The 26,946-nt window shown below is 42.8% G+C and overlaps 1 protein-coding gene across 2 annotated transcripts in view; it reads left to right on the top strand.

The window, feature by feature from the left end:
- The window catches only part of LOC125125790 (adhesion G protein-coupled receptor E3-like), a 43,235-nt gene that overhangs the window by 4,171 nt on the left and 12,118 nt on the right, over window positions 1-26,946 (top strand). Inside the window, exons 4-11 of one of the 2 annotated variants that reach the window (XM_047777300.1) lie at window positions 1,619-1,765; window positions 4,740-4,886; window positions 8,948-9,009; window positions 10,753-10,839; window positions 13,290-13,467; window positions 19,606-19,725; window positions 21,409-21,602; window positions 26,386-26,547. In XM_047777300.1, coding sequence (XP_047633256.1) covers window positions 1,619-1,765; window positions 4,740-4,886; window positions 8,948-9,009; window positions 10,753-10,839; window positions 13,290-13,467; window positions 19,606-19,725; window positions 21,409-21,602; window positions 26,386-26,547 — 1,097 coding nt within the window. The remainder of the gene's footprint in view (window positions 1-1,618; window positions 1,766-4,739; window positions 4,887-8,947; window positions 9,010-10,752; window positions 10,840-13,289; window positions 13,468-19,605; window positions 19,726-21,408; window positions 21,603-26,385; window positions 26,548-26,946) is intronic. The other variant, XM_047777301.1, reaches the window with a different exon arrangement.

Raw genomic sequence — 26,946 nt, 5'->3', positions numbered from 1 at the left:
CACATCCCCATTGATTCAAAAGCTATTTTACGTTCATAGCCAAAGTTTCCTGATACGTTCAAAACTATACTTCATGGCAAAATGTTATTGCTCACATTTTGCATTTTAAGGGTTTCAAAAACCCTCTCTCAGTGCATAAATATACACTGATTGGAAGCAATAAAGGAAGAGGTTACAAAGATTTGGGTGTGGGAATTTGTTTGCATTGTATCTTCTACCAGGCTAGTGCTGGCGTTTAGAAAAATAATTTCTAAAAAGTGTTTTCCTAGAACTCAACTCCTACAGCCCACGAGGGATTTCTCAAGTGTTGCTCCTGAATTTTTCACATGGGAAAATCCAATCATGCTAAAAGAATCATTATATCTTTTAATATTTTTCTAGAAGTTTTTTTTTTTTTCCTGTTCTTTGTCTATTGACTGAAACCTCCAGAATGAAGTTGGACAAGAGGCAGCAAATATCCAGTCTTGTCTACTTGGTTTCAACGCAAATGTCAGTAGTACCATTTCTTTTATCTTTTTCTCTCTCTGGCTGTGCTGACAGCATCCAGAAGTTCCTGGGCCAGGGACGGAACCTGGGCCACAGCAGTGACCCAAGCTGCTGCAGTGAAAACACCAGATCCTTAACCTCTAGGTCTCCAGGGAACTCCTAGTAACTATACTTAAGTAAGACACATGCTGTTGAGGGGGGTGGAGCCAAGGATGCTTTGTCATTTCCAGGTCTTTCCCCTCTGCCATCAGCTTAATAAAGTGGTTTGATTTTCAGATCTGGACATTGAATTTTGTGCCACTCTTGGTGAACTGAAGATGTTTGCATTGTATGTGTGGCCAAATAACCCTAAAGGGAGCCTCTCTGGATACCTAGTTTTATCTTTTTCCATCCCTGCAAATCCTCTTTCCCTGGAGATTCTCAACTTCCTAGAAGGCAGCCCTCAGCACTGTGCCAGCTGAGGACATCACTCTGCCAGCGTGGACAACGTCCCCAAATGCCCACAGGCTAATCCTTCAAACCTGTGACCATATTACTATCTCAGTCTGTTTGGGCTGCTCTAATGAAATATCCTATAGCGTGTGGCTTATAGACAGTGAGCATGGATTTCTCACCATTTTCAGGCTGAGTGTCAAGATCGAGGCAGCAGCAGATTGGATATCTGGTTCATAGATGGCATCCTCTAGCTATCAGTTCATGTGGGGAAGGGGGAAGCGGGCTCTCTGGGATCTTTGTTGTAAGGGTACCAATCCCCTTCATGGGGGCTCCACCCTCAGGCCCTAATTACCTCCCCAAGGCCTCACTTTCTAATAACATTGCCTTGGGCATTAATTAGGTTTCCAACAATTATGTTTTGAGGGGATACCAAGGTCCTATCTATAGCAATGACCTTACACATCAAAAGGGATTTTATGGCGTTTCCTCGTGGCCCAGCGGGTTGAGGATCCAGCAGTGTCACTCTGGCGGCTTGGGTCACTGTTGTGGCACAGGTTTAATCCCTGGCCCAGGAACTTCCACATGCAGAGGGCATGGCGAAAAGGAAAAAAAAAAAAAAAAAGAAGTGAATTCAGGCTAGAGGGACCCCATGGAGGCCTATCACTGATGGAGGCTTTTTTACCCCTTCCTGTCACAGATGACGATGAATGCAAGAACCCCTCCATCTGCCCACCTACAGCCAAATGCAAGAATGTTCCGGGAAGATACTATTGCATCTGCAATCCTGGATTTGTGTCAACTGATGGGAGAGATCGGTTCACTGGCTCTGGAGCAACTTGCATAGGTGAGCAGATTCTCTCCACCTGCATCAGATGAAAATGTTCTTATACGAGGGTTGTGCAAAACAAAACAAAAACAAGCAAACAGACAAAAAACTCATCACTAAGGGTTTGATTTAAATTACTCCAATAACCTTGAAATTCAGTTCCTCAGTTCCCGAACATCCGTATTTGGGGTGTGTGTGTGTGTGTGTGGGTGTGTGTGTGTGTGTTTAAAATCTACACAATAAGAAGGTCCCATTGCGGCTCAGCAGATGGTGGAACTGACGTAGTCTTCATGAGGTGGTGGGTTTGATCCCTGGCCTCGCTCATTGGGTTAAGGATCCAGCATTGCTGCAAGCTGCAGTATAGGTCACAGAAGTGGCTGCCATCCTGCGTTGCTGTGGCTGTGGTGTAGGCCTCAGCTGCAGCTCCAGTTCGACCCCTAGCCTGGCAACGTCCATATGCCAAAGGTGCAACTCTAAAAAGAAAAAATCAATATATAAAACAGGAATTCCCTGGTGACCTAGTGGTTAAGGATACAGCATTGTCCCTGCTGTGGTTGAAGGTTCTATCCTTGGCCTGGAGAACTTCTGTATGATGCAGACAAGGCCAAAAAAGATTTAAACAAAACAGAGCAAATTATATACAACCTGTTGATGATATCTATAAGCCTAATGTTTTCTTCCATTAAATATGATCACGTATTACATTTTCCTACTAGTCTTAGTTTCCAAAAAACATTATTTCTTTTCTTTTTGGCCATGCCTGAGGCATGTGGAAGTTCCCAGGCCAGGTACTGAACCCATGCTAAAGCAGAGGCCCAAGCTGCCGCAGTGACAACTCTGGATCCTTAGCCCACTGGGCCACAAGAGAACTCCTTCAAAAAATTTTGAAAAATCAAGTCTTTATTTTAAATCTTGCTTCATAATTCTGACTCTAAGGCATAACATTCCCAGATACATTATAGTGAATGAGCATATGGTAATTCTCTTTTCATTTGTCTGAGGAGCCGCCATACTGTTTTCTCTAGGCTCTGCCTCATTTCACGTTTCCACCAGCAAGAACACAAGGATTCTGGTGGCTCCATACCAACATCAACATTGGTTATTCTCTTTAAGAAATATATATATACCCATCTGAATGGATGTGAGATCGATGCCTTAGAATGTTATGGTTAAGGGCATCGTTTTAGTCCTACACAGTCTTGCATTCCTAACAGCCGAGTTCCCTTCCAGATGTGCAGATTTCATCACAGTAAGGCCAGTGGTTCCTCCCAGTGGCGACCATCTGTCCCTGGCTGTGGGGCTTCCAAACCGATGGTCTCTTGCTCCCTGATTCCCAGGCACTGATGAGTGTCTGCAGAGAGGGGACTTGATCTTGGGATTCCCATTGTCTCCCTTGCAGTGAGAGGGGTTCTAGCCAAAGCTTCCTGATACGTTCAAAACTATACTTCATGGCAAAATGTTATTGCTCACATTTTGCATTTTAGGGGTTTCAAAAACCCTCTCTCAGTGCATAAATATACACTGATTGGAAGCAATAAAGGAAGAGGTTACAAAGATTTGGGTGTGGGAATTTGTTTGCATTGTATCTTCTACCAGGCTAGTGCTGGCGTTTAGAAAAATAATTTCTAAAAAGTGTTTTCCTAGAACTCAACTCCTACAGCCCACGAGGGATTTCTCAAGTGTTGCTCCTGAATTTTTCACATGGGAAAATCCAATCATGCTAAAAGAATCATTATATCTTTTAATATTTTTCTAGAAGTTTTTTTTTTTTTTCCTGTTCTTTGTCTATTGACTGAAACCTCCAGAATGAAGTTGGACAAGAGGCAGCAAATATCCAGTCTTGTCTACTTGGTTTCAACGCAAATGTCAGTAGTACCATTTCTTTTATCTTTTTCTCTCTCTGGCTGTGCTGACAGCATCCAGAAGTTCCTGGGCCAGGGACGGAACCTGGGCCACAGCAGTGACCCAAGCTGCTGCAGTGAAAACACCAGATCCTTAACCTCTAGGTCTCCAGGGAACTCCTAGTAACTATACTTAAGTAAGACACATGCTGTTGAGGGGGGTGGAGCCAAGGATGCTTTGTCATTTCCAGGTCTTTCCCCTCTGCCATCAGCTTAATAAAGTGGTTTGATTTTCAGATCTGGACATTGAATTTTGTGCCACTCTTGGTGAACTGAAGATGTTTGCATTGTATGTGTGGCCAAATAACCCTAAAGGGAGCCTCTCTGGATACCTAGTTTTATCTTTTTCCATCCCTGCAAATCCTCTTTCCCTGGAGATTCTCAACTTCCTAGAAGGCAGCCCTCAGCACTGTGCCAGCTGAGGACATCACTCTGCCAGCGTGGACAACGTCCCCAAATGCCCACAGGCTAATCCTTCAAACCTGTGACCATATTACTATCTCAGTCTGTTTGGGCTGCTCTAATGAAATATCCTATAGCGTGTGGCTTATAGACAGTGAGCATGGATTTCTCACCATTTTCAGGCTGAGTGTCAAGATCGAGGCAGCAGCAGATTGGATATCTGGTTCATAGATGGCATCCTCTAGCTATCAGTTCATGTGGGGAAGGGGGAAGCGGGCTCTCTGGGATCTTTGTTGTAAGGGTACCAATCCCCTTCATGGGGGCTCCACCCTCAGGCCCTAATTACCTCCCCAAGGCCTCACTTTCTAATAACATTGCCTTGGGCATTAATTAGGTTTCCAACAATTATGTTTTGAGGGGATACCAAGGTCCTATCTATAGCAATGACCTTACACATCAAAAGGGATTTTATGGCGTTTCCTCGTGGCCCAGCGGGTTGAGGATCCAGCAGTGTCACTCTGGCGGCTTGGGTCACTGTTGTGGCACAGGTTTAATCCCTGGCCCAGGAACTTCCACATGCAGAGGGCGTGGCGAAAAGGAAAAAAAAAAAAAAAGAAGTGAATTCAGGCTAGAGGGACCCCATGGAGGCCTATCACTGATGGAGGCTTTTTTACCCCTTCCTGTCACAGATGACGATGAATGCAAGAACCCCTCCATCTGCCCACCTACAGCCAAATGCAGGAACACCCCAGGAAGCTACTACTGCCTCTGCAATCCTGGATTTGTGTCAACTGATGGGAGAGATCGGTTCACTGGCTCTGGAGCAACTTGCATAGGTGAGCAGATTCTCTCCACCTGCATCAGATGAAAATGTTCTTATACGAGGGTTGTGCAAAACAAAACAAAAACAAGCAAACAGACAAAAAACTCATCACTAAGGGTTTGATTTAAATTACTCCAATAACCTTGAAATTCAGTTCCTCAGTTCCCGAACATCCGTATTTGGGGTGTGTGTGTGTGTGTGTGGGTGTGTAGATGTTTCAAATCTAAGTAATAGAGACTTCCCCTTGTGGCAAATCAGGTTAAGAGTCTGACATAGTCTTCATGAGGTGGTGGGTTTGATCCCTGGCCTCGCTCATTGGGTTAAGGATCCAGCATTGCTGCAAGCTGCAGTATAGGTCACAGAAGTGGCTGCCATCCTGCGTTGCTGTGGCTGTGGTGTAGGCCTCAGCTGCAGCTCCAGTTCGACCCCTAGCCTGGCAACGTCCATATGCCAAAGGTGCAACTCTAAAAAGAAAAAATCAATATATAAAACAGGAATTCCCTGGTGACCTAGTGGTTAAGGATACAGCATTGTCCCTGCTGTGGTTGAAGGTTCTATCCTTGGCCTGGAGAACTTCTGTATGATGCAGACAAGGCCAAAAAAGATTTAAACAAAACAGAGCAAATTATATACAACCTGTTGATGATATCTATAAGCCTAATGTTTTCTTCCATTAAATATGATCACGTATTACATTTTCCTACTAGTCTTAGTTTCCAAAAAACATTATTTCTTTTCTTTTTGGCCATGCCTGAGGCATGTGGAAGTTCCCAGGCCAGGTACTGAACCCATGCTAAAGCAGAGGCCCAAGCTGCCGCAGTGACAACTCTGGATCCTTAGCCCACTGGGCCACAAGAGAACTCCTTCAAAAAATTTTGAAAAATCAAGTCTTTATTTTAAATCTTGCTTCATAATTCTGACTCTAAGGCATAACATTCCCAGATACATTATAGTGAATGAGCATATGGTAATTCTCTTTTCATTTGTCTGAGGAGCCGCCATACTGTTTTCTCTAGGCTCTGCCTCATTTCACGTTTCCACCAGCAAGAACACAAGGATTCTGGTGGCTCCATACCAACATCAACATTGGTTATTCTCTTTAAGAAATATATATATACCCATCTGAATGGATGTGAGATCGATGCCTTAGAATGTTATGGTTAAGGGCATCGTTTTAGTCCTACACAGTCTTGCATTCCTAACAGCCGAGTTCCCTTCCAGATGTGCAGATTTCATCACAGTAAGGCCAGTGGTTCCTCCCAGTGGCGACCATCTGTCCCTGGCTGTGGGGCTTCCAAACCGATGGTCTCTTGCTCCCTGATTCCCAGGCACTGATGAGTGTCTGCAGAGAGGGGACTTGATCTTGGGATTCCCATTGTCTCCCTTGCAGTGAGAGGGGTTCTTGCCTGGTTGCCTCCTGGCAACTGGAAGCCAGTAGGCTCTTCTTTCCGTAGTCAAACGATTCTTATTCTTGGAGTGGACCTTCTTTCAGTGACTTGTCCCTCTGTTTTGAAGAACTTCTTCTTTTTTTTTTTTTTTTTGTCGTTTTGCCTTTTCTAGGGCTGCTCCTGTGGCATATGGAGGTTCCTAGGCTAGGGGTGGAATCAGAGCTGTAGCCGCCGGCCTGTACCACAGCCACAGCAACACGGGATCCAAGCCGAGTCTGCAACCTACACCACAGCTCACGACAACACCGGATCCTTAACTTGCTGAGCAAGGCCAGGGATCAAACCTGCAACTTCATGGTTCCTAGTCGGATTCGTTAACCCCTGCGCCATTGTGTGGTTGGAGCTGTGTCTGGAGCTGGTGAGGTTTTGGCAGTTAAATCCTCTTCGGTAGATGGAGATCCATCCCCACCCCCAGTTCCCCTTTTTCTCTTCAGAACTCCCCAAGGTTGAGATTAAGACTTACGTCCATGTTACGCCTAACTTTCAAGGCTGGCTATCCAGTTGGAGTCAGCAAAATTTTCTCTCTATAAAACCTAATGAGATCCCTTCAACCACAGCCTCTGTTGTTTTGGGGCCATCCCCTCGGCATATGGAAGTTCCCGGGCCAGGCATCTAACCTGTGCAACAATAGCAATCCAAGTCACAGCAGTGATAACCCCAGGTCCTTAACCCTTAGAGCCACCAGGAAACTCCAACCACTGCCTCAATTAATTATAGTGAAACAAAACAAGATGATTTTTTACAGAGAGGACAAAAAAAAAAAAGAGGCATTGAGATACCTTGAAAAATAGAGGTACTGAAAATGTAGGCTTTCTATGTTTATCTAAATCATGCCTTCATTTTTAGGCTGTACATTGCTTATAGTGTCTTTTTCTTCTTCTCCCAAATTTCCTGTGATAGAAAAAAGTGTCATCCTGTTCTTTCCCTCTCATTGAGTGTTCCTTTTCATAGCATTTTGACTGTTAGTTCTCATGTTACAGGATATAACTACCCTACCTGGCTCTTAGTTATAACAAATCTTATTGTGAGAAATCTCTTCCCCAACAGCAGTACAAACTTTAAAACCTGAAAAAAAGACCTGTCTTCAGTAATGATCTAGTCCAAAATTTTAAAATATTTTTCTAAAAAATTGGTTAGGAGAGTTCCCTGGTGGCTCAGAGGTTAAGGATCCAGCATTGTCACTGCAGCAGCTTGGGCCCCTGCTGTGGTGTGGGTTCGATCCCCGGCTCAGGTATCTCCACATGCTGCAGGCAAGGGCAAACAACAACAACAACAATAACCACAAAAAGCTGAAAAGACAATCTACTGAATGGGAGAAAATATTTACAAGTGATATGACAGATACGGAATAATATCCAAAATATTTCAACAGTCATATAATATCAAAAAAGCCAAAACAACTTGATTGAAAAAAGGGCAGAAAACCTGAATAGACACTTTTCTTTTTCTTTTCCCATTTTTAAACTTTTATTTAAGTATAGTTGATTTACAACGTTGAGATAGTTTCTGCCGTGCAACTCAGCCATGCATGTACATCCATTCTCTTCCAGATTCTTTTCCCACATAGATTATCACAGAATTGAGCAGAGTTCTCTATGCTCTACAGCAGGTCCCTGTTAGCCAGTCAATCCATATACCTCAGTGTGCATATGCCAGTCCCAACCTCCCAGCCCATCCCTCCCATCCTCCACCTGTCCGCCTTGTTAACTCTAAGTTTGTTTTATTTTATTACAGTTGATTTACAGTGTTATGTCAATTTCTGCTGTACAGCAAAGGGACCCAGTCGTACATATAGATGGATTCTCTTAAAACAATTTTTTTTTGTCTTTTTGTGTGTGTTTTTTTTTTTTTTTTGCCTCTTCTAGGGATGCTCCTGTGGCATTTGGAGGTTCACAGGCTAGGGGTCGAATTGGAGCTGTAGCCGCCAGCCTACCCCAGAGCCACAGCAAGGCGGGATCCGAGCCACGTCTGTGACCTACACCAGAGCTCACGGCAACGCCAGCTCGTTAACCCACTGAGCAAGGCCAGGGATTGAACCCGAAACTTTATGGTTCCTAGTCGGATTCGTTAACCACTGTGCTACAACGGGAACTCCTAAAACAATTTTTTATTATACTTGATTTAGAGTGTTGAATCAATTTCTGCTGTACAGCAAAGGGACCCAGCCATGCATATATATACATTTTTTTCTTATATTATCTTCCATCATGGTCTATCCTCAGAGACTGGATATAGTTTCCTGTGCTATACAGTAGGACCTCATTGCTTATCCGTTCTTTTTTTTTTTTTTTTGTCTTTCTTTGCCTTTTCTAGGGCCACTCCCGTGGCATATGGAGGGTCCCAGGATAGGGGTGTAATTAGAGCTGTAGCTGCCAGCCTACGCCAGAGCCACAGTCACTCGGGATCCGAGCCGCATCTTCGACCTACACCACAGCTCACGGCAATGCCAGATCCTCAACCCAATGAGCAAGGCCAGGGATTGAACCCACAACCTCATGGTTCCTAGTCAGATTCGTTAACCAATGAGCCACGACGGGAACTCCTGCTTATCCATTCTAAATGTAACAGTTTGCATCTACTAACCCCAATCTCTCTTTTTTTCCCTGAACTCTCATTCTATTTATAGGAATCAACCCTATTTCTGCTGTCCCCACCCAAAGTACATTTTCAGGAGACTGTAGACAACAGGTAAGCTCCCATCTTTGTAAATTTGTGTACCGTGCCTACCTTCAATATGCAGAAGGAAGCAATAATTACAAACAAAATACTCTCCAAATGGAATATGCCTAAATATCAAACAAAGGTTCAAATCTCCACACACACACCCCCACATGATCTCTGGGAAGAAAAGGAGCTTCTTGATAATTAATATTTTTACCTCCTCTCATATGTCTTCTGTATTTTATGTGCTCTCAATTGCTTTCATTTTGAGCAACAAATTATTATTTGGGGGAGTACATGGGAGCCAAAAAATATCCTCAGTCAACATTAGTTTTGTACAGAATTCATCGTAAAAAAGAGGCAGCCCCTACCCTACCACCTCAATTGAATCATCCTTATGGTAGCTGTAACTTCGTTGTCGCAAGTGCTGTCTGTTGTTGTAAACAAATCTTTTAAAGATGACTTACAAAAGAAACCTATGTTGGGAACATCCACATGAATTTTCAAAATCCAGTCTTTTGTTTCTTTAAGAGTCATTTGTACTCTGATCTAAATTGTTCAGAGCCAACGTCGTACAGGACTTAAAAATGCTGTCTTCCAGACAATTTCAGTGAAAGTGTGCTTTTGGAAAATAGAGTAACTCTAGTATGGCCGAGAGTAAAGACGAATATGCTTATGAAGACTGTTTCTATGAAAACTGAGGAGTTCCTGTCGTGGCTCAGTGGAAACGAATCTGACTAGCATCCATGAGGACGCAGGTTCAATCCCTGGCCTCGCTCATTGGGTTAAGGATCTGGCATTGCCATGAGCTGTGGTGTAGGTTGCAGACGGGGCTCGGATCTGGTGTTGCTGCGGCTGTGGTGTAGGCCTGTGGCTACAGCTCCGATTCAGTCCCTAGCCTGGGAACCTCCATATGCTGCAGGTGCACCCCTAAAAAGACAAAAAAAAAAAACCAAAAAACAAAAAAGAAATGATGTTAGGTTAAATACGAACATGTTATAGAAATCTATTCATACAAACAAATAAAATTTAATATTTGACTATTATGAAAGGCATTCGAATATTTTGCCTCTGTCTCCCAAGGTTATGTTTGAAATGCTCCTTCTCCAATTTTAATTTGTCTTAATCTTCTCAGTGGGAAAATAGCGAATAGCCTGAGAGATGGGATTTTATTATATTTAAGCATTAGGGGCACTTTAGCTCTCTTGAAATTATTTTTGAAGATAATGAGGCTATTGAACTAATTTACTCTTTTCAAATGAATACACTTGTCTCAAAACCATATATATATATATTTTTTTTCTTTTATGGCCACGACGATGGCATATGGAATTTCCCGGGCTAAGACTTGAATTCAAGCTGCAACTGTGACCCATGCCTCAGCTGTGGCAACGCCAGATCCTTTCACCTACTGAGCAGGGGTGAGGATTGCACCTGTGTAGCCTCAGCAACCTGAGCCACTGCATTCAGATTCCTAACCTACTATGCCACGGCAGAAACTCCTCAAAACAATGTATTGAACTTTATTTACATTGTGTGTGTGTGTGTGGTGTGTGTGTGTGTACTCTAAAAGCCTTTGCTTATTACGTTAAGCTCCAACAAATGTTTAATTTTGCAGTCTTGCATTCACATATATGCAAGAGTATTTCTCTGCCAGGACCAACTATTTCAATAAAGCATCCATGAATTGAAGACCAACCTTTGGATGCTTTGAGCTTAACGGAAACCAATCAAATGTTTGTATTCTTTCCTTCTTTGGACGCCCCCAAGGACCAGAAAAACAGCAAGAGGATTTGCTCTGACTTGGAGGAGATAAAAAGTGTGTTTGAAGGAAGAAATGGTACACTTTCTTTAAAGGTTTGAGACCGTTCCCAGTTTTTGTGAATGTTTTCTCATGCTAGATGATTCTCCATCTTTTCCTTCCTCCAATACACCCGAGGGAACTAATCATCCTTAGGTGGGACAAGATTTTTTCCTTTCTGTCTCTTCATCACGGGAGAAATGCAAACCTCACATGCAGATTTTTTTTTTAATTATAGTTGATTTACAATGTTGTGCCAACTTCTGCTTCACAGGTAGATACAGGTAGATTTTCACCTCAATTCTTTTAAAAAAAAAAACTTCTCTTCTATTTTGTTTTGTTTCATTTTGTTTTTTCTTTTTAGGGCCACACCCATAGCATATGGACGTTCCAGGGCTAAGAGTCAAATCAGAGCTGCAGCTGCTGGTCTACACCACAGCCACAGCAATGCCAGATCCAAACTGCATCTGTGACCTACACTGTAGCTTGTGGCAATGCCAGATCCTTAACCCACTGATCGAGGCCAGGGATCAAACCCTCATCCTCGTGGATGTTAGTCGGGTTCTTAACCCTCTGAGCCACCATGGGAACTCCTTTACCTCAATTCTTTTTCAGCTTCCCCTGGGTATGCATAAATTCCTGGGCCAGGAATTGAACTTGTGCCACAGCAGTGACAATACTGGATCCTTTAACTGCTAAGACACCACAGAACTCCTTGTCTTAAGTCTATTAGCCATAGACCTGTCCCTTCCTACTTCTCTAAGGAGGAAGGGGAGGGTAGGAATGGGGGAGGGTTGGATGCAAATTGGATTTTTTTTTTTAATTTTTTGTCTTTTTGCCATTTCTTGGGCGGCTCCCGCGGCACATGGAGGTTCCCGGGCTAGGGGTCTAATCGGAGCTGTTAGCTGCCAGCCTATGCCAGAGCCACACAACGCAAGATCCGAGCCGTGTCTGCGACCTACCCCACAGCTCACGGCAATGCCGGATCCTTAACCCACTGAGCGAGGCCAGGGATTGAACCCGCAACCTCCTAGTCGGTTTGGTTAACCACTGCGCTATAACGGGAACTCTGAAAATTGGATTTTTTATATTGGATGACAGTTGATTGTTTCTGCAGAGGTACACTAGAAAGCTGGGAGAGAGAGCACAAATGAGTTAGGAAGAAAAGCAAAAGCGAAATAAGGCAGAAAGTGAAGCAAAAAAACGTGATTTAAAAATACTCAATTACTTCACCATGGAAGGAAACAATCTGAGTTTCCTTCCGCCTCTGTTTAAACATTCACACCTCATTTCCTAAGCCTTTCCCTACGCTTTGCATCACTCCCTTCTTCGACGATTAGGAAATGGAAAGGTCATAGCTGCAGTAAGCTTTCAAGAAAGGTCTGTGCACTTAGGTTGGAAAAAGGATTTTCCGGCATAGCAAGGTGACGAGAAAGAAGAGACAAGATGCTGCTAGCTGGGACGACTTGCTGATGATCAGGGAGAGCTGACCACCAGCGTGTGGTCTTGTCTGTTTTTATAGCCCAGGGAGAGAGGAGAGGTCTCACGATACACCTGCTGACCTGCTGATTGGATGGGGGAAGGGGGGGTCTTAGGATACCCCTGCTGTTGGTTGGGGGCATATAAGGCCCCGTAAGGGCAGGGTGAGGAGTGGGCCATGTATCTTTCCTAGTAGTGGGTTGGAAGGAGTGGGCCATGTCACTCAAGTTTGGGGAGGGGACATTGCAATGAGACGGGTGAGCCGATGATAAGGGTCTGGTAATTCTTTTTTTTTTTGCAATTTTTAAAAAATTGTTATTTCCCTAATACAATTTTTTTCTATTGTACAGCATGGTGACCCAGTTACACATACATGTACACATTCTATTTTTGCACATTATCATGCTCCATCATAAGTGACTAGACATACTTCCCATTGCTACACAGCAGGATCTCATTACTAATCCATTCTAAAGGCAATAGTTTGTATCTGTTAACCCCAAGCTCCCCAATCACCCCACTCCCTCCCCCTCCCCCTAGTCAACCGCAAGTCTGTTCTGCAAGTCCATGATTTTCTTTTCTGTGGTAAGGTTCCTTTGTGCCTCATATTAGATTCCAGATATGAGTGATATCCTATGGTATTTGTCTTTCTCTTTCTGACTTACTTCACTCAGGATGAGAGTCTCTAGTTCCATCCATGTTGCTGCAAATGGCATTATTCCATTCTTTTTTATGGCTGAGTAGTATTCCATTGTGTATATATACCACATCTTCCTAATCCAATCATCTGTTGATGGACACTTGGGTTGTTTCCTTGTCTTGGCTATTGTAAATAGTGCTACAATGAATATGCGGGCGCATGTGTCTTAGGTCTGGTAATTCTTGTCTTGGCCAGAGGCTTTGAGTTCAGCCTCCTTGAAGAGGCCTTGAAGTCCCACAGTCTGGAAAAGTGAATCTGTACTCAGTTTCCTTTTATGATTTCCTCCCAAAGAAGAGCTGTTTTCACACTCACTATTTTCTGTGGCAGGAAGTGGCTAATTCTTACCCTGAAGTCAGCAACATCCTGAACGAGTCATCTCTGAGAAGCAAGGAAGAAACAAACTTTTTAGCAAAGCATTATCTTCAAAGTGTGGAGTTGGCTGCATATAAAGCTGCCCTGGAGCAACCCACTGGAGGGACAGTGAATGTACAATCATCATACATGGGTAAGCCATGGTCATGGATACTCATGCAGACATTTGAATTTCTTTTAAAAAAATCATATTATAGTTGATTTACAATGTTCTGTCAATTTCTGCTATACAGCAAAGTGACCCAGTTATACATATACATATATATATATATATATATATATATATATATATATATACACACACATTCTTTTTTCACATTATATTCCATAGTGTTCCATCACAAGTGATTGGATTTAGTTCCCTGTGCTGTTCAGCAGGACCTCATTGCTTATCCATTCTAAAAGTAATAGTTTGCATCTACTCACCCCAAACTCCCAGTCCATCCCACTCCCTCCCCCTCCCCCTTGGCAACCACAAGTCTGTTCTCCAGGTCTATGAGTCTCTTTCAGTTCTGTAGATAGGTTCATCTGTGATGTATTTTAAATTCCACATGTAAGTGATATCATATGGTATTTGTCTTTCACTTTCTGACTTATTTCACTATGAGAGTCTCTAGTTGCATCCAGATTGCTACAAATGGCATTATTTTGTTCTTTTTCATGGCTGAGTAGTATTCCATTGTGTATATGTACCACATGTTCTTAATGCATGCATCTGTCAATGGACATTTTAGATTGTTTCCATGTCTTGGCTATTGCAAATAGTGCTGCTATGAACATAGCAGTGCCAGACATTTGAATTTAATTTGGGTTTAGGAAATGCTGGTGGAGCTAAAATTCAAGAGCCACTGTTTGGCAGGAAATGGCTTTCTCTGTTCTTACACTGGCGAGACCTGTGTATGTACTTGACACAAAATATCCTGTTTTTCTTTATTTATCTTTTTTAAAAAAATATTATTATTATTATTATTGTTTGGCCATGCTGTTGGCATGTGGAAGTTCCCAGGCCAGGGATCAAAAATTTGCCATAGCACAGACCCAAGCAAAAGCAGTGATATTGCCAGGTCCTTAACTCCTAGGCTGCCATGGAATTCCTCCTGTTTCTCTTTAGAATCCTAAGCTTGCACTGGATGAGGCTTGAAAGTTCATTTGGCTGAATCATCCATCCATCAGTCAAGTCTAACCTATTTCCATAGTGAAACTTTTGTAGCTATAGTACTGTCATTTTTCAGTCTGTGTCACCTTGTAGTTGTTAGGTACAAATCTTTAACAAGGATACATTGAAGGATAAAACAGTCTTTACTCTTAGAGGCAACAAGGTTTCCATGGGCAAAAAAAGATATAAATAGCACCTAGTGGAGTTCCCTGGTGGCCTAGCAGTTAAGGATCCACCCTCATCACTGCTGTAGTGTGAGTTCAGTCAGTGGCCAGGGAACTTCTACATGCTGTGAGCATAGCCAAAATAAATAAAAACAAATAAATAAATCAATACCGCCTAGTGAGTAAAGTGTCTGGTACCTAGAAGGGCTTGGTAATTGTCAAACGAATGAATGCATGGCTAAACATAAGGACAGGGAAAAAATTGTGGTCCTATCATCAATTAGTGAAGAAGATCTCACCTTTTTAGGTTAAAAAAATCACAGTAGGGAGTTCCTATTGTGGCACGGTGGAAACAAACCCGACTAGTATCCCTGAGGATACAGGTTTGATCCCTGGCTCTGCTCAGTGGGTTAAGGAGCCAGTGTTGTCATGAGCTGTGGTGTAGGTAACAGACACGGCTTGGATCTGGCATTGCTGTGGCTGTGGTGTAGGCCAGCAGCTGCACTCCAGTTCGACCCCTAGCTTGGGAACTTTCATATGCCACCTGTGCAGCCCTAAAAAAGATTAAAAAAAAAAGCAAAAAAAAAAAAAATCCCAGTAAATCTCAGAGAATACTATAACAATGTATTTGACCTCCCCCAGAATTAGCAAATGTTACTATGCCTTTTGCCATATTTAACTATACTATTTTCTATATATGAAGTAGAAGGTTATAGAATATTACAGAATATTTTTCTTCCAGCCCTATCATATAGAAACGTAGTCTCATCAATTTTGTGTGTGTCCTTTGAGTCTGTGTGTTGATATTTTTTATTACATATTTATGTTTATATTCCCTGAACAATAGGTACTACTTAGGAGTGCTTATAACTTTCTGTAAATAAGATTTCCGTATGATTCTCCAAGTTGCTTTCATTAGTCTACTTCCTTTTTTTTTGCATTTTTTATTGTGATAAGAACAGTGAACTGAAGATGCGTCCTTTCGACAAAATTTTAAGTGCACAGTACAGTATTATTAACTATAGGCACACCATTGTAGGGCACAGTTCTAGAACTTACTCATCTTGCATAATTGAAATTTTGCATACATGGAACCTCAACTCCTGATGTACCCCTCACCCAGCTCCTGGAAATGACCATTTTATTCTCTGTTTCTTGATGCCTATGTCAGATACCTCATATAAGTGGCAACATGCAGTATTTGTTCTTCTGTGGCTGGTTTATTTCACTTGGCAGAGTCATCCTGGTTCATCCATGCTGTCCCATATGGCAGAATTTCCTTCCTTTCTAAGGCTGAAAAATACTCCATTGCATGTATATACCACATTTTCTTTATCCATTCATCTGTCAGGGTGTATTGACATTGTTTCCATATGGCAACTGTTGTGAATAATGCTGCAACCAACATGTGCATATATCTCTTCTCAATCTTGATTTTAGTTCTTTTGGATTGAGAAGTGGAATTGCTAAATCGTATGGCAATTCTATTTTTAATCTTTCAAGGAACTACCAACCTGTTTTCCACAGGCGCTCCACCATTTTGCATTCCCACCAACAGGGTACAAGCACTCTAGCTTCTCTACTCGTTGTCAACAATCTATCTTCCTTGCCTAGTTTATTCTTTTTTATTCTGTAATAGTCCATCTCATGATCGAATCCCAATTTATTTCTCCCCTCTTCTCCTGTTGGCTATTTGATCGTTTTAGTATCTGGCTATTAAAGCTTCATCAGCCAAAGATCAACAGGGACAGTCAGATTTTACTCAAGGGAGGACATTCCAGAAGATGAGTGGAATGCCTCTGAATCAGCAAGAGAATAGGAGTCTCTTTTGCAGGATTGGGGTTCCTGCTGAAGAGACCTAAAGAGGCCATAGTGAAGCACTGGTCAGTCCTGGATCGCTTGCTATTTCTGAGGCAGGATTGGAGAAGGGAGGATTAACTAGGGATCGGTTGCTGCCGTAAGGCAAGGACGGCTTAGCAAATGCGTGTCCCTCGTAATAAGTGAACATAGCAGAGCAGGTCTGAGGAGTCATTGGTCAGAAGACAGTGGTCATTCAAGGGAATGGTCATCATGGCATTTTTCAGCTATTGCACAAACTGAAAAGGAGTAATGTTTCCTGTTCCCATGGAAGCTGCCTTTTTCTGTGTCTGAGAGTGGGGCTTCCTTTTTCTCTTTAAATTTAAGCTGATTTTTACTCTTTTAGACCTGGACATGCTCTTTGAATGGCTGTTGCGCACAGTTATTAAATGGACATTATCATATGTGCTTCTGGTGTACACGTGGAAGACTCTTTCTAGGAAATTCTATAGTCAGAATTCCTGGATATTAGGAACTTGCATTATTGTCTTTTTTCTTTTTAGGGCTGCACCTGCAACATATGGACATTCCCAGGTTAGGGATTGAATCAGAGCTTCAGCTGCCAGCCTACACCACTGCCATAGCAACGCCAGATCTGAGCCGCATCTGTGACTTACCCCACAGCTTGTGGCAATGCTGGATCCTTAACCCACTGAGCAAGGCCAAGGATCAAACCTGTATCCTCATGGACACTAAGTGGTTTCTTAACCTGCTGCGCCACAGCAGAAATCCAGGAACTTGCATTTTTGACCGTTGTGGTTTTTGCTAATTTGCTTTCCCTAGTAGTTGTACCAGTTTATACTCTGACTCTGTGGATTAGCATTCCAGTTGCCAACCTTCCAACCCTTGAGTTTTCAGGCTTTTTCCCCGCTGCTGATGATGAATAAGAAATGTTATCTTGCTATAGTTGTATGTGAATTTCACTGATTACCAGTGGATTATTTTATACTGGCCATCGGGTTTCTTTTCTGTTGTTTTTCTGATTCATATTCTTTTTCCATTTTTCTTTATCCATTTTTCCTTGTCCATTGTATTTTTAGTCTTTATCTTATTGATCTTTAGGAGCTCTTTATATATTATGGATGCCATTTATGTTTCTAAACATCCTCTGCCTACTGTGGTTTGTTATTTAATTTTGTTTAAATATCATAAAAGTGTTTTTAATTTGGATCTAAGGACTTACAGAAAAAAGTCCCTTTAAAGGAAAACTTTTTAAAAAGAGTTGGTTTTAAATCTTAATATATATGTTTTTTGTCTTATTAGGGCTGCACCCACAGCATAAGGAAGTTCCCAGGCTAGAGGTTGAATTGGAGCTGCAGCTGCCAGCCTACTCCCCAGCCACAGCAACTCAGGATCCTTAACTCACTGAGTGAAGTGAGGGATTGAACCCATGTCCTCATGGATACCAGTCAGGTTCGTTACCCCTGAGCCATGACAGGAACTCCTTAAATCTTAATTCTTATGTCACTTAATATTTGCTTATTCTTGCAAAAGTAATTAACTGGTCATTTGGTTGAATTATTAAGGCTTGCTTATTATGTAATATAAGGAACCACCTGGACTTAAGTATTTATACCATAAAATCTCCCGTCTTCATAATTATCATATTAAAATGTTTTGGTACATTCGATGCCATTGAAACACTTAGAAAAAGCTTATATTATGAAATTGAGATTTTCTGTGGCTTTGTTTATTTATTTTTAAATTCAGCTCTACCCACGGCTTTTGGAAGTTTCCAGGCTAGGAACTGAACCCAGGCCACAGCAGTGAAAGCACCAAATCCTAAGATTTGCTGTGGCTTTAAAGCAATATGTACTCTTCTAGTCTTGCATTTTGAATTCTCTTAAAATTGACTATTGATGTTTTAGGCACCTCCGGTTTGCTTTTTTTAAAAGTTAAAAATTTATTTTACTCTTTATTTGGTTCTCACTTAATAAATACTAAGGTTTTCATTGAAACAATTTTTGGTTTAAAAGACTTTTGGATGAAGTTTTCACTCTTGATGGAATCGAATGTATGCGTCTTGGAGCTGAGGTTAGGGAGCTAGCGAATGCCAGGGAAGCAGGTCGTGATGCTACCTGGGGTGATCAGAGTAGGTTTGGAGCGAAGGTGAGATTTGTAAGAAGACCGGAAGGGAGAGGAGGAGTGAGCTGTGTGCATATTTGGGGGAAAATGATCCTGGGCAGAGGGAAGCCAGTGCAAAGGCCTTGAGGAGAGCATTTCTGGTGTAATGGAGATACCTGCAGAGGGGCTGGAGGTGACTGGTCAAGTTAATGCAGGACAAGGTCAGGTAGGGCCTTCCTGGGAATTGTAACCACACTGGCCTTTATTCAGGGAGATGCTGCAGGCTTCTGAGCAGAGGATTTACTAGTGATCTGATTCACATTTTGAAAGGATCCCACTGGCTGCTCTGGGGCAACAATGAATACAGTTAGAGGTGAATGGGGTAAGCCAGGAGAGATTTGACCATAGGCCCTTCAGACCAGGGTGGTGGCCGAGATCAGATTCTGGGTGTGTCCTCTGGCCAAGAGTCTGGATTTGCTGCCAGGTTAAATCTTAGTTTTTAACCTTATTTTTGTGGAGGTGGAGAGAAAGAGGGAGGCTGAAGCTAAAAGTGGATTCATATGTAGATGACATTCAAAACAGAAGAGACGAAATAGTGGGGGGGTCGGGGAGATGAAGCGACTGAGTTAGATGCCTTGTGATTCTTTCTCATGCATCAGAAGTAGAAAAGTGTTTGATTAGTAAGTAATGGCTTCAAACTCTAGTGCAGACACTCCGCTTGAATGGCAGCATGGTCAAAAAGAAAGAGCATGGGTCTCATGGCTGGAAGAGGTGACAAATTCCCATACCAGCCCCACTCAACTCCACCATATTGGATTTTTTTCCCTCCAATGAGAGCCTGGGTCTGCAAACAAAGCCAACACCCTACCCTCCATGTGTGCATTCCACGTCCATCACCCAAGCTCCAGTTTTTATTTGAAGCTTCTTGTCACTTTTTAAATAAGACTGACAATGAAACTCTGTTTTAAAATAAATGACAAAAGGATATCCAGTCTTCACACAGATTTTCTGCTTTGCTGTTGTTGTTTAGCTATCAAAGCGCTGACCATCAAGAATGGCTGCCAAGAAGAAAATGTGACATTTAACATTCAAACTGAAAAGGCATCCATGGACATCGATTGCACCGTCATCACTGGAGGAAAAACCAGAGGTAACAGAAATTACCTAGATTACTAGAAGTCTCTAGAGTTGGGGGGAAGGGGAAATGTACTTTCTCTTTTTTTCTTTTTTCTTTTTACGACTGTACCTGCAGCATATGGAAGTTTCTGGGTCAGGGGTCCAACTGAAGCTGCAGCTGCGACCTATGCCTCAGCTTGCAGTAACGCCAGGTCCTTAACCCACTGAGCGAGACCAGGGATCAAACCCAAATGCTCACAGACACAACATCAGGTTCTTAACCTGCTGAGTCACAGGCAACTCCCTGCACTTCACTTTTTAAAATTAAATTATAATTCACATACAATGTTATATGAATTTCGGGGGTACAACATAGTGACACTTTTACACGTTAGGAATGATCACCTCATCATATAAAACTGTTACAGGGTTATCGACTATACTCCCTGTGTGTAATGACATCCCTGTGACATATATTTTGCAGCTGGAAGTTTATACCCTTCGCCTATTTCATTTGTCTCCCTCCCCATCCATGTTGCTGCAAATGGCAAGACATTATTCGTTTTATGGCTAATATTCCATTATGGAGAAATACCACATCTTCTTTATCCATTTGTCTATGGATGGACACTTAAATTGCTTCCATCTCTTGGCTATTGTAAATCCTGCTGCAAGGACCAGAGTGGAATTCTTTAATAGAATCTAGAAATAGCCTTAACATCCTACAAGTGGAAACACTTCAGAAATCTGCCACAGGAATTCCTGTCGTGGCTCAGTGATTAACGAATCCGACTAGAAACCATGAGGTTGTGGGTTCAATCCCTGCCATTGCTCAGTGGGTTAAGGACCCAGCATTGCCGGGAGCTGTGGTGTCGCAGACGCAGCTCGGATCCCGCGTTGCTGTGGCACTGGCGTAGGCTGGCAGCTACAGCTCCGATTAGACCCCTAGTCTGGGAACCTGAATATGCCATGGGAGCAGCCCTAGAAAAAGGCAAAAAGAAAAAAAAAAAGAAATCTACTACAAATCAATTTTTCATGGATTAGTGGTTTAGTCAAGCAGAGTTCAGAATCCTACATTCTGTGTTAGACTCATAAGAGACTTTAAAGTTAAGTCCTTAAGGTTTTTTTTTTTCTTTTTAGGGCTGTACCTGAAGCATATGGAAGTTCCCTGACCAAGGGTCGAATTGGAGCCACAGCTGGGACCGCACCATAGCCACAGCAACACAGGATCTGAGCCGAATCTGTGACCTATGTGGCAACTTGTGGCAACACTGGATCCTTAACCACCTGAGTGGGGCCTGGGATCAAACCTCATCCTCACTTAGACAATGTCAGGTCCTTAAGCCACAAGCCACAGTGGGAACTCCCTTAACTTACTTCTTTTTGTGTGTGTGTGTCTTTTTGCCATTTCTTGGGCCGCTCCCGAGGCATATGGAGGTTCCCAGGTGAGGGGTCAAATCAGAGCTGTAGCCACCAGTCTATGCCAGAGCCACAGCAACGCAGGATCTGAGCCGCGTCTGCAACCTATACCACAGCTCACGGCAACGCCAGATCCTTAACCCACTGAGCAAGGCAAGGGATTGAACCCACCACCTCATGGTTCCTAGTTGGATTTGTTAACCACTGAGCCACGACGGGAACGCCTCTCTTAACTTATTTCTAAGTAGACTTTCCCCAGTTTCCTCCTTAGGTTGATTGGTTCCTTGCTTCCTTTCAGGTGCTGTGGTCTTTATTTCTTATGATTCTATTGGGCCCATCTTAGATGGCTCGTTTGTGGATAAGGAAAACCTGGTTCTTGATGAAAACTGGAATCACTTTCAACTGAACTCCAAGGTGATAAGCACCTCCATAGGATGTAAGGAGAAATGCTCTCTGACCATACCTGTGAACTTCACGTTTCAGCATGTACAGGTGGGCAAAAAAATCAAGCTGTTTGAACACCTGGAAATTTCTCTTTATGACATCTTTAAACCCAGTAATGGAAAAGTATCATTTTTTGTACATTTATTTTGTATTAGGGTATAGTTGATTTACAGTGTTGAGTCAATTTCTGCTGTACAGCATAGTGACCCAGTCATACATAGAGAAGCAATGAGGTCCTATTGTACAGCACAGGGAACCATATCTCTTTGGATAGACCATGATGGAAAATAATAGGAGAAAAAGAAAAGTATCATGGAGTTCCCGTCGTGGTGCAGTAAAAACGAATCCGACTAGGAACCATGAGGTTGCGGGTTCGATCCCTGGCCTTGCTCAGTGGGTTATGGACCTGGTGTTGCCGTTGAGCTGTGGTGTGTGTGGGAAACTCAGCTCAGATCCTTCATTGATGTGGCTGTGGTATAAGCCGGCAGCTGTAGCTCTGCTTCGACCTCTAGCCTGGGAACCTCCATATGCCGCAGGTGCAGCCTAAAAAGCAGAAAGAAAGAAAGAGAGAGAGAGAGAGAGAGAGAGAGGCTAGATAGACAGACAAGACATCGCTAGATAGAGGATACGAAGAACGGAATACAAAAGAGCTATGCGATCGCCATACCTCCCTCCCCACTCCTCAATAAGAACTACCTTCACCTCTCCCGCCCTCTCTCACTCGCTCCCTCCCCCGCTCTCTCTCTCCCGCCCGCTCTCTCATCTCCCCCCTCTGCCTCTCTGCTCTCTCTCCCTCTCTCTTCCCCTCTCTCTCGCTCTCTCGCTCTCTCTCCCTCCCTCCCTCTCCTCCCTCTCTCTCTCTTCCCTCCCTCCCACTCTCTCCCTCCCTCTGCTCTCTCTCCCTCTCTCCCTCTCTCCCTCGCCTCTCCCCCCTTCTCTCTCTCTCCCTCTCTCTCTCTCCCTCCACTCTCTCCCTCTCTCTCTCTCTCCCTCCTCCCTCCCTCCCTCCCTCCCTCCCCCTCCCTCCCTCCCTCGCTCCTCCTCCCCTCTCTCTCCTCCCTCCCTCTCCCTCCTTTCCCTCCGTTTCTTTCTTTCTCTGCTGTTTTTCCCTCTTATGATTTGGAATCAAGCCAGGTACTTGATTAACGGCTACTCCAAAATATTACATGTTGGAAATTGTTCCTTCAACAGACGAAGAAGCAATACAACCTGTAGCCATGTTTATTGTTGGGAAGGGAAAATGCATAAGTTGTTCCCAGTAAGAAATTTTTAGGTCAAATCATCACACCATATGACAACTGTATTTGGCCAGTACTCCTCAATAAAGATGGGGGAAATGAAAGAATGACCTTAAAAAAATTGCTTGTCATATTAAAAGTTTTTTTTTTTTTTTACATTATGATGGATTTCTGGGGCCTCTAAGAAATGAGCCTCCAACTAACTGAAGAAGAATTTTAAAATGTGTTCCCTGGGCTTCCAGTTCTAAGTAGAAAATACTTTCTATAACAAAGCATATAGTTCATACGGTATTGTGCACTATAAAATTTGTTAAGAGGGTAGCTCTCATGCTAAGGATTCTTACCACAAAAAACAAACAAAAAAACAAAACAGAAAGAAAGGAACACAAGGAAACTCTTGGTTGAGTGAGAGTGTGTTTATTACCTTTTTTTTTTAACTCTTTAGGGGTGCACGGCATATGGAGGTTCCCAGGTTAGGGGTCAAATCAGCGCTGCAGCTGCTGGCCTACACCACAGCCACAGCAACGCAGGATCTGGTCCGTGTCTGGAACCTACACCACAGATCATGGCAATGCTGGATTCCTAACCTACTGAGCAAGGCCAGGAATCAAACCTGCATCCTCATGGATGCTAGTCAGATTCGTTAACTGCTGAGCCATGATGGGAACTCCTGTGTTTATTACCTTGACAGTGGAAATACTATCACAATGTTTCAAATGTCCAAATTTGTCAAGTTGTACGTAGTAAATACGTGTAGTCCTTTGTACATCAACTATAAAGCTAAAAAAAAAGAAAACAGAATGCCATAATTTTTTTCATTTTTTAAAATTTTCAGTGGAATAGGGTTGACTTCAACATTGTATTAGGTTCATGTGGACAGCAAAGCGAATCAGTTCTACATAGACATACAGCCATTCTTTTTTTCCCATCTGGGTTATCACAAACTGTTGCCATAATTTTTTAAAAGTCTCAAAAATTGACCTCTCATTCCACTGACTTTCTGCAAATGACCAACACCTCCTTTACCATGGAGCAGGGGTCATGAGAGATGATAGATGGGGAGCTACTTAAGCACAGGGTCCATTGCCAGAAGCTTCATCTTGCCTATTGTAGGACCTCTGATGAATGCTTTTCCTTCTGGGAGCCTCAGCTTTCCTCATCCATGAAATGGGGACAAGGACAGTCCCTATGCCATAAGATGGTTCTGAGATTAAATTGTGGAGGTAGGCAGGCGGTAGACGTGTCCTCTGGCAGTGTCATCTGATTGTACTTGGCTCAGCTTAGCTCTCAGAACTGCTCCTTCCCAGATGGCAAGTGTCGTTGTCTGGAGGAGCCTTCTCAGCAAACGGTTTCAAGTTGTGTTTGCATGGCCTGGTCCTTGGATCACCTGCCACAAAATCTCTTGGGAAAGTCTTCTAGTTTAAGCGAAGACCAATGTGGGAGGAAAAGCTTAGTGAGTTTTCCAGGGTTGTCATAACAAAGGACCCCAGACTGGATGGCTTCAAGAACAGAAATGTATGTTCTCAAGGCTCTGGAGGCCAAATGGAGATCAAGGGGTGCCAGGGTTGGCTTATTCTGACTCTGTAGCCTCCCTTCTGTGCTAGAAGACCTCTCCTGTCTTGGTCGCCCTCTGTGTGTGTCTGATATTCTCATATTACAAGGACACCAATCATATTGGATGAAGGCCCACCCCTGGTGACCTGAGTTTACCTTAAATACTTCTTTAAAGACCTCATCTCCAAACACAGTCTCCTTTTGAAGTACTGGCTATAGGACTTCCACATAGAACAAGAACAAAACATCCAGGAATGTCAAGGGAAAAAAAGTAACATGTGCAACGTGGTAGGAGGTAGCTGTCAAAGTTCAGAAAATATTATCATGAATCAGGATGGTAAGGACCTTGAGTGCAAGATTCTGATTTTTTTTTTTATTGCCGCATATGGACGTTTCTGGGCTAGGCGTCGAATCAGAGCTACTGCTGCAGGCCTACACCACCGCCACAGCAACACCAGCTCCAAGCCGCATCTGTGATGAATACTGTAGCTTGCGGCAACGCCAGATACTTAACCCAATGAGCAAGACCAGTCTCCTCATGGCGACTATGTTGGGTCCTTAACCCACTAAGCCATAACGGGAACTCCTATTTTTTATTTTTAAAAATTAAAAAAAATTCTTATTGACATGTAATTGATTGACAATATTGTGTTGGCTTCAGGTGTATGGCATACTGATTCAGTATTTTTGCAGATTATATTTCATGGTAGGATATTACAAGATAATGGGTATAGTTCCCTGTGCTATATACTAGGTCCTCGTTGCTTATCTATTTGATGTATAGTAGTTTGTATCTGCTAATCCCATACTCCTAATTTGTCCCTGCCCTCTTCTCTCTCCTCTTTGGTAAACCACAAGTTTGTTTTCTAGGCCTGTGAGTCTGTGTCTGTTTTATGTATATGTTCATTTGTTTTATTATTTTTTTTAACACTGAACCCATGGCATATGGAAGTTCCCAGGCCCGGGATTGAATCTGAGCCACAGCTGCGACCTATGTAGCAGCTGCAGCAATGCCAGATCCTTTAAGCTGCTGTGCCAGGCCAGGGATCCAACCTGTGCCTCCAGAGCAACCAGAGCCGCTGCAGTGGATTCTTAACCCATTGCGCCACAGTGGGAACTCCTGTTTTTCAGAGTCCTCATATAAGATATGACATAGAGTGTCTGTCTTTCTCTGTCTGACTTATTTCACTAAGCATAATATTCTCTAGGTCCATCTGTGTTGCTGCAAATGGCAGTATTCATGCTTTTTTATGGCTCAGTAATATTGCAATATATAAAATTATATTCCATTCTATATAATACATATTCCATTATATATAATAACATTCCATTATATAATGGAATATGTAATATACATAATTTCATATAATTATATTCTGTTATATATGATGGAATATTATTACATATAATGGAATATGTAATATATAAATATTATATATATATATATAGCTCCCCACATCTTTTTTTTTTTTTTCATTTTTGGTTGGCCGTTTTTTGGTTTTTTCTCTTTTTTTTTTTCTGTTTTTGGCCACCCCATGGCGTATGGAGCTCCCCAGCCAGGGATCAGATCCAAGCAGCAGTCTGAACCTAAGCTGAAGCTGTGGCAACCCTGAGTCCTTAACCCACTGTGCTGGGTGGGGGAATTGAACCTTAGTCACAGTGCTACCAAGAGGCCACCAATCCCATTGCGCCAAAGCAGGAGCTCCTCCCCTATGTCTTCTTAATCCAATTGTCTGTTGATGGGCACTTAGGTTGCTTAGCTTCTGATTTTAAATGATAATGTCTCGGAGTTCCCATCGTGGCGCAGTGGTTAACGAATCCAACTAGGAACCATGAGGTTGCGGGTTCGATCCCTGGCCTTGCTCGGTGAGTTAAGGATCCCACGTTGCTGTGGCTGTGGTGTAGGCCGAGCTACAGCTCCAATTAGACCCCCTAGCCTTGGAATCTGCATATGCCGCGAGAGCGGCCCAAGAAATCTCAAAAAGACTAAATAAATAAATAAATAATAATGTCTCATGAAGGAGGAATTCTCTTTCCAGATGCTAGAGGAAAGCCAGAAGCCTGTCTGTGTCTACTGGGATGAGACGGTCTGGTCGAATGAAGGGTGCCAAAACATCTTTTATGACAGAAATCATACCATATGCAGCTGCAGCCATCTGTCTACCTTTGCCATCCTCGTGGCCTCAGTCGAGCTGGAGGAGGTATGTATATAAACACATTTGTCACTGAAATCAGCTCTGCTGCAGCGTGGCATGGGGTGAGGGGACTGGGACCTTAAAAAAGGAAGACGAAAAAATTATTACAGAGTAATATATGTATATCTCCCTCTCCCTTCTTCTTTTCTTTTCTTCCTTTTAAAAATTACTCTTTTTTTCTTATTAAAAATAATTAGCGTTTCTAGGAGGTGTGTGGTGGTATCTCATCATGAGGGGGTTTGGGGCCTCATTGGCAGCATACAGAAGTTCCTGGACCAGGAATTGAACCCACATCACAGCAGTGACTCAACTCACAATAGTGACAATGCCAGATCCTTAACCCACTGAGCCACAAGGGAACTCCCTAGGTTCTCTATTGATAGGTGATCTGGCCACATTCTGGAT

This window comes from Phacochoerus africanus, chromosome 4, assembly GCF_016906955.1.
Source record: "Phacochoerus africanus isolate WHEZ1 chromosome 4, ROS_Pafr_v1, whole genome shotgun sequence".
NCBI classification, from domain to species: Eukaryota; Metazoa; Chordata; class Mammalia; order Artiodactyla; family Suidae; genus Phacochoerus; species Phacochoerus africanus.
This window is presented reverse-complemented; position numbering and strand designations above follow the sequence as displayed.